Genomic DNA, 13,387 nt, shown 5'->3' on the forward strand with positions numbered 1-13,387 from the left:
AGTCGGCCATATTTGCGGAATACACCACGCCGCCGTTGACCCTGGCCATTGACCGAGCAACCCAACGTTCCTACCAGCTCCCTCCGCAGGAATGTGTTTATGTACACGACTGTGGGATCCCAGTACCCTAAAATCACCTCACAATGCTGCATCGTGAGGACATTGTAACAGTTTAAAATGTAATTAAGCTTGGCGTGAACGCCAAGCTTAATTCCAGCACTCTTCCCATGATACTAGCAATTGATAATTATCCCAAGAGTATTTACACCTGATAGTGTTCGTTCTTTCTTAACTTATTTAGTTGTGGCTTGCAGTTACATTTTAGTCAGCAAATGTGGGATGGGAAATGCGTTGATTCTGTATTTGTATGCCTGCTCCTTCAATCCAGGGTTTTATCGCTTATTCTGGTGTAACTGAGAGCGTATCTCCTCCCCTAACTTATCTTCTGATTTTTTTGGTTTAGTTTTAGTTATCATGTATTTATTAATTAAATACTTGGTTCGTAAGAGCTTGGAAGACTCAGTTTCCACTTCAGCAAATGGCTTTTCATCATTTTTTTTTCCAGAGATGTCCAGTTATTCCATCTGGTCAAGTTTTCAAAAGTTACTAATGCCTAGGGCAGTCTCAGTCAACATTCCAACGTTGGATCAACGTTCCACGTTGACTGTGGGGTGATAACTTTAACACCCTGGCAAACGAGATGTTTCCAACTCAAGGGGCTTTCCAGGTGAAATATTGAATAAAAAAAAGGGTTTCAAGTGTTACATCAGGAACCTCCTCTTCATCTGAAATTATTTGACTTCTGGGCTAAATTACTTTTTGCAATAAGAAATATGCATACAATTCCTTTATCGGTACAATATTGAGATATTGTCTCATTCGTTATGGTTCCATTTTGGTCTCTTAAGTGATATCAGTTTTAAGGTATCAAGCTGACACGTTTTTCATGCTCCCAGTGCTTATCGTGTCATTGTATGCTAGGTTCATTGCCTATTCGTTTGTAGCTAGCAAGGACATTCATGAGATTTGTGAAAAATAGGTGTATATCTCATCGGATTCCTCCAGTACAAATACATGAGCACCTCTTTCAAAAAGGAGTCTAGAAATTAGACGTGGAGAAAATATAAATTATCCGCAGATATATTTGTTTTTGTAACCATAAAATTTGATTATTTCCCTCAGGATTTACAGGAATAGTATTAAGGTTTTCACCACAGAAATTACCTTTGCATATTGGCAGGAAACGAAGTCAAGACTGTAATGAATTACAGTAACGTAATGCAGTGTGATGACGTCAGGTGGAGGTAAGGTTGGGTGACGTCATTCATTCATCTGTTGGCGAGGGGCGTTTGGGGGGGAGGGCGGAGGGCTGTCATTCATTGAGCGGTGGTGGGGAGGGAGGGAGGGGGAGGATCTTGCAGTGACGTCACTCATTGAGTATTTGGCTGGCCTGGTAAAATGACGTCATTCATGATCGTTGGGTTGGGGTATGCTGACAAGCAGGATTATGTCACTAATTGGCAGAGGTGTGGACTCGAGTCATGTGACTTGGACTCGAGTCAGACTCGAGTCATGAATTTGATGACTTGCGACTCGACTTGGACTTGCATAACAATGACTTTGTCCCACCTATGAGATGTGGACTCGAGTCATGTGACTTGGACTCGAGTCAGACTCGAGTCATGAATTTGATGACTTGCGACTCGACTTGGACTTGCATAACAATGACTATGTCCCACCTCTGCTAATTGGTGTGTCGGGAGGGGGCGGGGTCCAGTGGGGATCACTTCAACCGTTTGTGCGTTTGACTGGATGTGCAATTATGATGATGTCACCGCATTTTGGAGTAGGCGTGTGTGTATTGCGAGTGAGAACAACAACAACAAAAACAAATTCGCGTGACAAATTGCAATTCGGTTCAACTTCCAACGTCTATACTTTTCTCAACCCGCCTCCTTATATATATCCACCTCGGTTTAGCAATCTCTCTTTAAACAATCCCATTCATTGGCCTTGGTATTCTAATGAGTGACGTCACTAAGCGCGAGGCTTGTCAGTCTCAATGAACGCGACTCCTTTAAGGTGGTGGGGGGAGGGGTGGTGGGGGTGGGAGGAGGGGTGGTGGGGGTGGGGGGAGGGGTGGTGGGGGTGGGAGGAGGGGTGGTGGGGGTGGGCGGAGGGGTGGTGGGGGTGGGGGGAGGGGTGGTGGGGGGTGGGGAGTGGGGGTGTCAATGAGGTGGGGGAGGAGCTTCTCGCTGTGATGACGTCACACGCACGTCCCCAGGGGATAGGGGGGGCGGGCGGGCGGGGCTATGGATGACGTCTTCGCGCGCGCTATTGGATCTCGCGACATCACGTGTCAGTTCGCCCCGCCCCCTTCCACCTTCACGAGACCCCCCCCCACCCCTCCATTGTTTCCCGCGCATTGTGAGCGGAGGGAGCTGAGCTGTGGCGGCAGCGGAGAAGAACGTCGTGAGGCGGACATTGCTCGCTCGCTCGGGGTGCGCGGTCGTCGTGTTTTTGAGGCGATGTTTGTTTGTTGTGATGACGGTGGGGACGGTGGGGATGGTGGGGGCGGTGCGGAAGGGGGGCGACGGTACGCGGGGCAGTAAATCGCGTCGTGAAGTTGGTGGTTTTGATGAGGCGGTTGTCGGTCGGTGTTGGCGTCCGCTTGTGGCGCTTGGGAAATGATCGAGGCGAGGTGTGGAGACGGTGTGTGTGGAGAGGGTTAGGGTGGTGTGGGGGTTATGGAGAGGTGTGGGGGCGGGGACGTGGTGAGGTGTGTTGGTGAGTGGAGCGGGTGTGTGTATGTGTGTGTGTAGACTGTTAAGGGGATGTGTGGAGAGGGTTCGGGTGGTCTCTGTGTGTGTGGAGAGGTGTGTGGGTGAGTGGAGGTCTCTGTGTGTGTGTGGAGAGGTGTGTGGGTGAGAGGAGGGTTCGGGGGTGGTGTGTGGGTGAGAGGAGCGGGATGTTTGTGTGTGTAGAGGGTTAGGGGAAAGGGTGAAGTATGGAGAGGGAGCAGTCGAGTCGTGGTGACCACTGCCTCCAACCCTATGGCCCGAGTTCTAGGCCTCCCCTAGGTCGACTCGGCCTCAAATGAGTACCTGGTGCAATGTGTAAACATTGCCACGAGGCTGGCCACCAACCTGTGCCGTGCCGGCCTTCTACTCGCTAACCACTTGCCCCCAAGTCTGTTCAGTTTGTATGGCTGATCTCTGTGTCTGTTAATCGTCATGTTTATGTGCGTGGAAGCTGACTAGATTGACGCTGGTGTGGAGGTGTTTGTGGCGTGTGTGATTGTAGAGACAGGTGGGTATGAATCAGTTATATTCGGATGGATGTGGAGGGAGTGTTAATAGTGTGTAGGTATGTGGAGATGTTTATGTAAAGGATTATTATTGAGGGCTGTGTCAATTGTCTAAGCTGTGTAGGTGTGTGGTATACAGGCCTGTGTGGTGGGGGTCTTCTGAAGATGTGTGTGTGTATAGAGGTGTGCGTGTAGGTGTCTGGAGATAGCTGGGGAGGGTGTCGAGAGCGTTGTGCGTCAATGCAAAGACTGTACAGTACACTGTAAGGGTGTCAGAAATCTCAGTCACGTAGCCCTTAACACCTGGATCTGTCCCATGACCCGTCGGCGACCTTTCACGCGTCCTGTGACCTCTGACCCTCTAGCCTCGCACAAGAGCTGTGGTAACGTCACCGCCAATGTTGTGGCGAATGGCGGCTGTTATTAGGATGTGCAGGTGTGTGCGTGTTGGTTTGTGTGTAGGGATGGTTATGGACCTTAAGGGATGTCTCCAGTTGTGTACGTGTGTATAGTAGTTCAGTGTTGTTTGCATGTGATTTTTTTTTTGCGTGAAATAATGTGCCTTGGGGTGTGTATGTGGATGAGTGTATTATTGGTTTACATGTTTAATTCCCGGCCATGGCTAACAAAAGTGGTAAGTGTTTTCAAGGCTTGTGCTGGGCCTCTCCGAGGTTGATTTAGCATTAAATGAGTACTGTGTCTGGTGTGGTGTTTGAACGTGTTATGGCTAGGGTGACAAGTGGCTGAGCTTGGTGCTGACCAGACCACCCTCTTTTGTGCTATGCCGGCCTCAATACATACAGGGTGGCTGTAGATGTTTATACAGATATAGAGGACTCAGTCTTTAATTGTAGAGGTGCTTGTATAGACTCACTTTTATTGTTAATAAGTATTAGTGTATGTGGGTTCATCTTGGTTCTTTCGGTAAAGTCACGTAGAAGGGAGATAATAAAATAATAAAAATTAAACATAATTGTATTATTTTTTTATGTTTTATTTTTATTATTTTATTATCTCCCTTCTACGTTACTCTACCGAAAGAACCAAGAAGATGAATCCCTGCAGTCACGAAAGCTTTAAATCGAAATGTACGTGGGTTGTTGAGTCTTCGCCGCTGTCAGCGCCATACTTTTTAAACAATGTCACGGGGATGTTATCTACCTGCTGTACAGCACACTTGGCTTAGGTAATGCCACACTGAAAGTACCTATGATAGTGGCAGACATTGAACCTCGAACTTGGTGTGAATTTGGCTTGGCTGACGAGCTGGTTTTCCAGGCTCCGCTACCCAATTGCAGACACGGACAAAGACAAAGAATAATCCCCCTTTACTTTAACAGGCTTGGGGCAAGTGCTGTCAGCAAGCACTTATGAAACCCGGCATGGTACACGAGAGGGTGGATGTCCAGCACTACGCCGACCGCATTTGTCTCCCCAGTAGTGATGTTTACACTGCACCAGGTACTCATTCGAGGTTGAGTCGACCTTTTTGGAGGCCCAGGACCTGTTCAGATAATTGTCACTGGTGTTGACCGTAAGTGGGCATCGAACCCGGATCGCTGGGTTTATAACGCAGTGCGTTAACCCATGTGCCACCGCTCCCCACACAGACACGAACAAAGATACAACCATATGGGTCCATTGATCCATCCACACAGATATGCGTGCAAAGACAACTATCCACTGCACAGCCTGGATGAATTGTTGGGGTAATTGTTGTTGACAAACGCCTATTAACTCATAGATGGCTCGTGAGCGACCAGTGTGGCCAGTATCATGCTCGGACCAATTTTGTCTACCTAGTTCTGATGTTTACACGATGCACAAGGTGTTCACGTGAGGCTGTGCCGACCTAGAGGAAGCCCAAACCAGATGCAGGTTTAACTCGCTACTCATGTTAATCCTGCCTAAAAATCAAACTCCCATGACCGGGTTTGGTTTGATGTGGGGGATATTTTTCTGTGCTTGTAATGTGCCATTCAGGAGCTAGGTGTATTGAGAATGACTTATCGGAAATGGAAAATACGAGTTAAACAAATATTAAATGTTGTTTTTGTAATTTCTAACCTGCAGATTGCGTGAGCTTAGTAAAAATAAAGTCACATGTGAAATTAATTTTCCAATTGGTCCTTTGGCCTTGTACATTTTAATAGAGTAGTTCATTTAAAGCTAAGCTCCGAGAGCTTACATCCGTTGCTCTTCAATACATCAAAACAGATTAAAACCCTTTAATCTTCTTTTTTCCATAGGTGCTTCAATGGAGAGGGTTGAGAAGGCCTGGATCAGCTTGAAGTACAAATGCCACAGCTGGTTTAGTGAGTGTCGTGAAGCTGAGGGGTCGACCACCTCTCATCCGGAGGGAGCTCCCACTGCCCAGCAACAGCAAGAATCGCCGGCTCACGAGAGCCCCGCAATGGCTGCGATGGAGAACGCCTCGGGCTTGAACGTGGAGGTGGCGGAGAGCGGTGACAAAGCCGCAAAGGGCGAAGGCGGCTCTGACATTGTTGTTATTGTGCCAGAGATCACGGTTGGGTTCAATTCTCCCCAGGATGGCGGCTCGGGGGCAAAACCAAAATCCAAAGTCGGTGCTGTTAACTCATTGAGAGATTCGTACTTCCGCCATGCTCCCTGGGCCAGCAAGAAAAAACGCTCCCAGAGCGGTGGTGGTAGTGGTGATGGCTGTGGCGGTGACGATGCTGCCGCCTGCTTGGATGCAGACGACCTTAATGTTCAGCCGAGGCTGGTGGGCGAAGAGGGCCGCGATGGTAGTGTTGACGCTGAGGTGGAGAGCGCAGAGGCGCGCGTGTGCACGGAACACCGCTTTGAGCAGACCCCTGCACGCTCGCGGACGCTGCGTAACCGCCTGCAAGACACCGTCGGGCAGTGCTTCCCACTGTGCGGCACCGGCGCGCGTCGCCACCACGCCTCGTATGGCGCTTGTGACAATAGCAACAACAGGCTGTCTGTCGGGCAGCTTTCGAGCAAACGCAAGATTCACTTGTCGGAGCTCATGCTGGACCACTGCCCGTTCCCAGCAGGCTCGGAACTGGCACGCAAATGGCACCTCATCAAGCAGCACACGGCACCAGTGGGAACGTCGGTAGGGCCAACGCGTGGGCCGTTCCTCACGGCTTCGCTAGACGTGGCGGAGGATGAGGAGGATGCCCTGCGGGAGCGCAGGAGGATGAGCATAGAGGAGGGCGTGGACCCGCCACCTGATGCACAGATTCACACCTTCGAGACAACGGCACAGATCAACCCGTTGTGCAAACTTGGCCCCAAGCTGGCACCTGGCATGAGCCAGCCGAACACACCGCCAGCGGGGCACAGTGGGGCCGGCGGCGAATCCGGCTCTGAGGACGATGAGCTGCCCCTTGCAGTGCTCGCGCCGCCCCAGAGACACCGGCTGGAGTCCAGCTCGGCGCTCATGTTCAGCCAGCTTCTCTGTCAACAGGTGCAGCAGCAGCTGCAGCAGTCGGCGGCGGTGATGGGGGCAGCGGCGGGGCCTGCGGTGGGCGGGCTGGTGCGCCTCGCGCACACGCAGATCGACTACATCCACTGCTTGGTGCCAGATCTGCTGGACATCACACAGAGTCCCTTCTACTGGGGCGTGATGGACCGGTACCAGGCGGAAGCATTGCTCGAGGGCCGTCCCGAGGGCACCTTCCTGCTGCGTGACTCGGCCCAGGAGGACTACCTCTTCTCTGTAAGCTTCCGGCGCTACGGCCGCTCGCTGCACGCACGTGTCGAGCAGTGGAACCACAACTTTAGCTTCGATGCACACGACCCTTGTGTGTTCCACGCGCCGGCTGTCACGGCGTTGCTGCGCCACTACAAGGACCCGAGCGCATGCATGTTCTTTGAGCCTCTGCTCGCCACGCCGCTCCACCGCTCGTTCCCCTTCAGCCTGCAGCGCCTGTGCCGCGCCTCCATCTGCGGCCGCGTCACCTACGACGGCATCGACGCATTGCCGGTGCCACACGTGCTCAAGGATTACCTCAAGGAGTACCACTACAAGCAGAAGGTGCGCGTGCGTCGGCTGGACGAGCCACTATGGCTGCGCTGATGACAACTGTACGGTGGTGGTGGTGGCAGCGCCGCAGGGTCCAGCACTGGGAGCATCGAATTCTCGGTTGGGTTTGTAACAAATTGTGAGTTAAGCTCGATCCTTATGCGCACGGTTTGTGCATTGTAAGAATGGATTATATATACGGTTCGTACGTGATTGATACGTAGAAACTGGAGTTTTGTCAACACCTTTGCAGCCACTGAAATTTCTACGTGCACCACAATGGCAAAAAAAGAAAATATTCGTGAATCCAATCGTGATGCCAATTTGTGAAAATTCATCAAAATATAGGAGAAAATTGTTCCAACTCCGCTGTTCACCTATGGATTTGGGGGGTGCACCTCTGAATAGAACCACCTATGATATTATTTGCATTATTGACTCGTGTGAGAATACCTACACATTTTAATTCAACGTATGACAAGACATCAAGAATTTTACCTGCCTCAGCAACAGGTTGGCCAACCACACATACGGAAGTTTTCCTGTGGCAACTCGCAGCAGCATCAATTCTATACGGAGAGAAGAAATGGCAATATTCGTCACCACCAGCCAAGAAGATGCACTAACGGTGACTTAGGGGTTGAGGTGAGGGCTTGAGTTTGTAGCTTTACATATTACATGTGCAGGAGAGATATGATGTGTGTACTGCATATGTGAACACACGTATACACGCACGCATACAGGACACGGGTACAAATTAGAGGTGTAACAATTCTGTAAAAACCCGAATCGTGCGTTAATTTGTGTCTCAAAGAAGTGGTGATTTTGGATTCCTATATGTAAAGCTTTCACGTGACTCCTGCAACCACTGGAGGCCCCTCCATTCACAAAGTAACAAACACAAATATTTTCTTGAATCAAATCACCACCTTGCATTGGACCATTTGTCGAATACCGTGGGAATGAATCATTACACCCTTAAGTTAAAAGCTTTCTGTATTTTACACAAGGTCGCACCAACGAATTAGACTTTTGACTTATGTGTGTTGTATGTATGTGCGTACATTATTTGTGATTAATATATCAATATTTGTGTAAATGTATATATTCACATGCCAGGGCTGAGACTTTTGAAGTGTCGCATAAAATATTAGAAGTTCTCGTGTGTGTATATGTATATACACATATATGCACCATACTTCTAAGTCCTAACGCCAATGTGTGTAGCCATTGCGAATTCGCAAACTTAGAAAATGTTGAGTGCAGGTTTCTGTACCTTTTTATAATGATTACTGGCTACTGTCGTTTGACAGCTGGCTGACCAAAGGTAGACACTGACCACTTAGTGATTTTATTGTCGTGTGTTGTATTTGTATAACGGTGGGGAAAAAACGTGTTTCTAAAGTAATAAGAAACGATATGAGAATTGGCATGCAGTCTTGCGAGGGTAGTGGGGTCCTAAACCGTATTGTGCACTAGCAGAAAGCCAACAACCACTTGCTTGCCCTGCCTTACATACTTGCACATATTACAAGAGCGCCTTCAGAGCGCTATGAACCCACGTTGAAACCCTCCACCTTTATTAGCGTACTTAAAAGGGCGGTCTTTGTTGACGGTAGTTATGAAAGGAATATCTATCTCATGACTGGCCGTGAGGGCGCGTTAAGCCCTCTGGCGTGTGGGCTCTGCGTACGTGCTCCCTGCGATTAAAATCGCCCTGGCTTCAATCTCGGTTGAGCTGACCGTCCACGCTACTGCAATAAAATCCCGTGATCGCCAACTGTAGGTGCTGTGCATGCAAGCAGGGTGCTGGAGATTTGAAGCCGTGTGATTTTTTATATATCTCGAAGGAATATAAATAATAATACAAGTACTATGTGTAGAATAACCTCAATACATCTGTAACACTCCCTTTTTTAACTTGTGATCCTTTCCAACGTACAACTTTACAACTGCAATGTACACTTACTTCAAAATACCGTGTCAGAAACATGTTAGCTTCTGTTCTCTGCAAGCAGGCATGTGATAAACCTTTTTTAAGTTGAGAGGGCAGGTAGCCATGGGAACCTGCGAGTAGCCAAGGAGCCCAGCAAGGTGATTATTTGAGCAGGGTACAGCTTTACAGCATTCCCCGCCATCAAATGTTTGAGCAGAAACAACTGCACCTGCCCGTGATGTACTCACACCCATGTACTTACTACGTGCAGTGTAAGTACCTTGCTACTCTGCATAGATTATTTGGCTGCTATAAATATCCACATGATAAGCCACTTCTGAAAACGAGCTAATAGCTCAGTGGGCTTTCCCTGGTGAATATAATAGTTTCGAGTTTAAATAGTTGGCAGGATTACAGGCGTGTTTAATTTCGCCCAGCGATATGACAGGGTACTGGTTTACACTGCTTCAAGCACCCAGCCATTTATTAAAATGGTGTAATCTTGAAACAATCCAGATATTCAGAGCTTACTGTATACTCATTGAATGACACAAGAAAAGTATTGTCCACAGCCCTCTGAAACGTGGACATTTATGAATTGCTTATGATGACGATTGCTTACACTAATGTTAAATGTTATTTACATAAGGTTATCCACACATGGCAGTTCTCAGTCTGGATAGGTGATCTTGTTTGGTTGAGTCATAAATGCCATGATGAGACAGTGAGGCGGAGTTTGCCCTGTGTCTTTTGAGACGGGCGATGAAACTTAAAATGTGTTCGGAGTTAACGCAAGAGCGGGTGGCACTTGCTAGACTTCTGTAACCAGAAGTGCAGTTGACATTAAACAACAATTGGTCGGCTCTTTCCCTCAGCCTGAGCGGCGCACGCGCAAAATACGCGTGTGAACATCGCTACCACCACCACCACCAGAGGCCGTCATAAATCCGCAGACTCTGGTGCGATCGGTTTGTGAACGTATGCAGGTGGCGCAGCCATGCGGTCACGTTGGTTTGTGGTCGAAGGCACTTCTCACTTTGATTTCAATGTCACATTTTTGTAAGCGCCGACTTCCGCCTCTGCGGCCGCCTTCCACGTCTCTGGTTCATGGGCTTGAGCAGATATCTCAATCGCCAGCGCCACCAGAACCGATTAAATGTAGCGGGATGTTTTGTAATACAAAAAAAGCAATGATACTACTGATGGCCTATTCATTTGAAACATTGATCACATTTTACTTTTATTGACCTTATAATTACATTGATAACCACTCAGGTTTTACCAGGGTGGAACGGTAACGCAGTGGTTCGTGTGCTGTACTGTGAACCTGGCGACCTAAGTTGAATTTTTGACCATTGCTAACAGCATTGATGAGTGGTGAGTGATATTGGAACCAGTTCTGGCTGCCCCATACTTCACCAATAGAGACAGGATGGGAAAGCCTTCATCCAGCATTGGATTGAAAGGTGGCTATGAATTATAATTACCGGGACTCCTCTATTTACGAATGAGTTAGGTTTCAGAGGTCTGTTAAGGCTATTTGTAAGTCCAACTTTACTCCTGTCGATTCCAAACATGTACGGCATGTACACTAAACACGGGGAATGGCTTTAAAAGTTGGATAATCTCCTGTAGATGTAGATGCCAATGGTTCTTCATGTTCCGTGGATGTAGATGCCACCACCGCCATCTCTGTGCGGCAGAGGTCGCAATCGGTTACCCAATACCCGTACCCTTCCCGATACCCAGCTACCCGTACCCGGCCGGGTACGGGTACCCGTTTGCGACCCTGGTGCGGCCGGGTACGGGTAGGCCGTGAGTCACTGGTGAGTAACCGTTTGTCACTCATTTCCCAACGTCTTGTCTCTTCTCACAATTCAAGTTCCTAGAATCAACCCACCCGCGCCTGCAACATGGCTTCATCCCAGAGGTCGCAATCGGGTACCCGATACCCGTACCCTACCCGTATCCGGCCGGGTACGGGTAAGGAATCAAAACCCGTTTGCGACCTCTGCTGTATGGTAGTTAAACTTATGACACTCGGTCCGAACAGACAACTGGACATACGGGGACAGGTTTGTTCGTATCTCTGAAAGTTCGTAAGTCGAATGTTCGTAAGTAGAGGAGTGTCTGTATGTGAATTTAATATTTAATGCTCTCCTGTGTTATTCATTTCTGCTCTAACACATTTATTGGATTGCCCAGTGCCGGTGTGAGCAGGTGCCACACACTGTTGCAGTCGTCGGCACTGCGAGTGTGACCTGCATTGTGGGGTTTTCAACTTGTATCAATACAGAGAGACGAGTACACACGGAAAGATGTGCCTACAATTGCAGCTGGACACAATTGCGGTGTATGTGAATTGTTTTTTTGTAGAATATGTCTGAGCCAGTGCTCTGACCCCAGCTCCACACACACACACGTGGAGCTGTAGTTTGGTCGTTGTACTCGTTATAGCTGTGAGCATTTAGTATTTGTTCGCGTAGTCACTGTTCGTGGTGCAGTTTGGCAGGCCAAGTCGCCGCCGCTACTGCTGCTGATGAAGTTAATTTATGAACACGGAATCGCGTTATATGAGCCTTGCACTCCTGCTGATGTTTAATTAAAGCCTAGCTTGGTTCTGAGCTGGTAATAGCCGAGTAGCTTTTACATCACCTTTTAAAGGACGTGTCACGTTTTACGTGCTGTACTCTGTTGAAGTCTCCCATCTGAATCGTCATCTGAACTTGCTGTAGATGTAGGACGTACACTAAACTGTGTATTTGTGCGTAGTCACATTGTCGTGTATTTTATTGTTTGTACAACGCGTTTTGTTTATTTGCCTATTGCACACATGAAAGAAGCAGCTGGTGAAGCGTCACTCAAAGCACAGCCATATTTGACTGAAGTCGGGTGTGGTGTGAACCCTACACGCGCAGCCGTGATTTTGTCTCGTTGCGCCAGTAGCCCAGGGCCAAGGACTCGAACGACACCAACTACATATACGCAACGGTACAGGTTTCAACAAGGCAAAAAAAAATGTCACGATTCTCGCTTGATGGAAAACCTGTGGAACCAGGCCGCACGCGTTCCCTGCGTGTTCTTCCTTGCAGAGATACTTCACGTTGAGTGTGGGTCATTGGCCTCTTGTCTTTTGCGCCGGAGACGGGTTTGAACCCCCCCTCCCCCCCCCCCCCTTAAAAAGTGTGGCTTGCGTGCTGCACGGCTTGAATAGTGTGCTGTGTCCCGCACCGCGCACCGTGAAACATTGGGTTATTTGCACTGCTGTTAAAACGACTGCACAAGTGCTGTATTGTGGGTTTGCATCCTTGCTATACCAAGGCACACTACTTAACTGTTTAATAAAGTAGCACAAGACGGTGCAAAATTACACCACCATTCTGCTTTGCTTTCATACGGAACGAAAATATGGCAATGATGATTTATTTCTGTAAAATTCTAAATGTGCTTTCTGCGTATTTAAGCGCGTTCCGGCTGTGTGGTATTATCAATGCGCTGCCGATATTGTTGCGGAGCGGGGGAAACGGGGGAGTGTGGGAAATTCCCAGCAGTTTTAATCTCACTCATGGCACGATAGAGCTCGTGACTTCACGGGTCTCTGAAGGAGGAACACAACGAGCAGCCTCTTCCTGCATGCCACAGTACAATAAATCAGTGTGGGTGATGAGTCATGCATGGTGAGAGGGGCAAATTATAATAATGGGGGGGGAAATCCATTCGCATTAGGAGCATGAAGAGGTGCATCATTGGCAGCAGCAGTCGGTGAGCTCGATGTATCAAGCATTATTGTACATAATAGTAAATGTCCCAAGCCAATTAAAACATGATGGATGCAATGGGAATGTAATGCCTGAACCGAGTTGAAAAGAGAGTCATTCTCAGCTTTGACGGATGGATTTCCTGCCCGTTGGCGGTGTTCCCATGCTTCAGACTCGGAGCAATGACTGCCAAAGTGGCTTAAGGAGGTGTGGCTTGGCTGATCAGCTCCAATAATATGATTGATCATTCACTAATAGTTTCAAGTTACAGTGCGACTGCACAAAACAACCCATGTTCGGAAATGAAATGAGAAAATTCCAAATTCCGTATTATCCACAACGTCTAGCAGCGCTTGTGAGGATGGTGCACGGCC

General features: G+C 48.5%; 1 protein-coding gene across 3 annotated transcripts; it reads left to right on the plus strand.

Moving 5' to 3' along the window:
- The first annotated feature begins 2,396 nt into the window (after positions 1-2,396).
- Positions 2,397-12,625, plus strand: LOC144719838 (suppressor of cytokine signaling 5-like). Of its 3 annotated transcripts, none has more exons than XM_078596079.1 (2): positions 2,397-2,501; positions 5,557-12,625. In XM_078596079.1, the coding sequence occupies exon 2, from the start codon at positions 5,565-5,567 to the stop codon at positions 7,371-7,373; it is 1,809 nt and encodes a 602-aa protein (XP_078452205.1). In that variant the 5' UTR covers positions 2,397-2,501; positions 5,557-5,564; the 3' UTR covers positions 7,374-12,625. The 3 variants fall into 3 exon arrangements, with proteins under 3 accessions (XP_078452205.1, XP_078452206.1, XP_078452203.1); XM_078596080.1 differs by having other exon boundaries at positions 2,422-2,472; XM_078596077.1 differs by lacking the exon at positions 2,397-2,501 and adding an exon at positions 2,755-4,768.
- Positions 12,626-13,387: the final 762 nt, after the last annotated feature.

This window comes from Lampetra planeri, chromosome 7, assembly GCF_965212315.1.
Source record: "Lampetra planeri chromosome 7, kcLamPlan1.2.h2, whole genome shotgun sequence".
NCBI classification, from domain to species: Eukaryota; Metazoa; Chordata; class Hyperoartia; order Petromyzontiformes; family Petromyzontidae; genus Lampetra; species Lampetra planeri.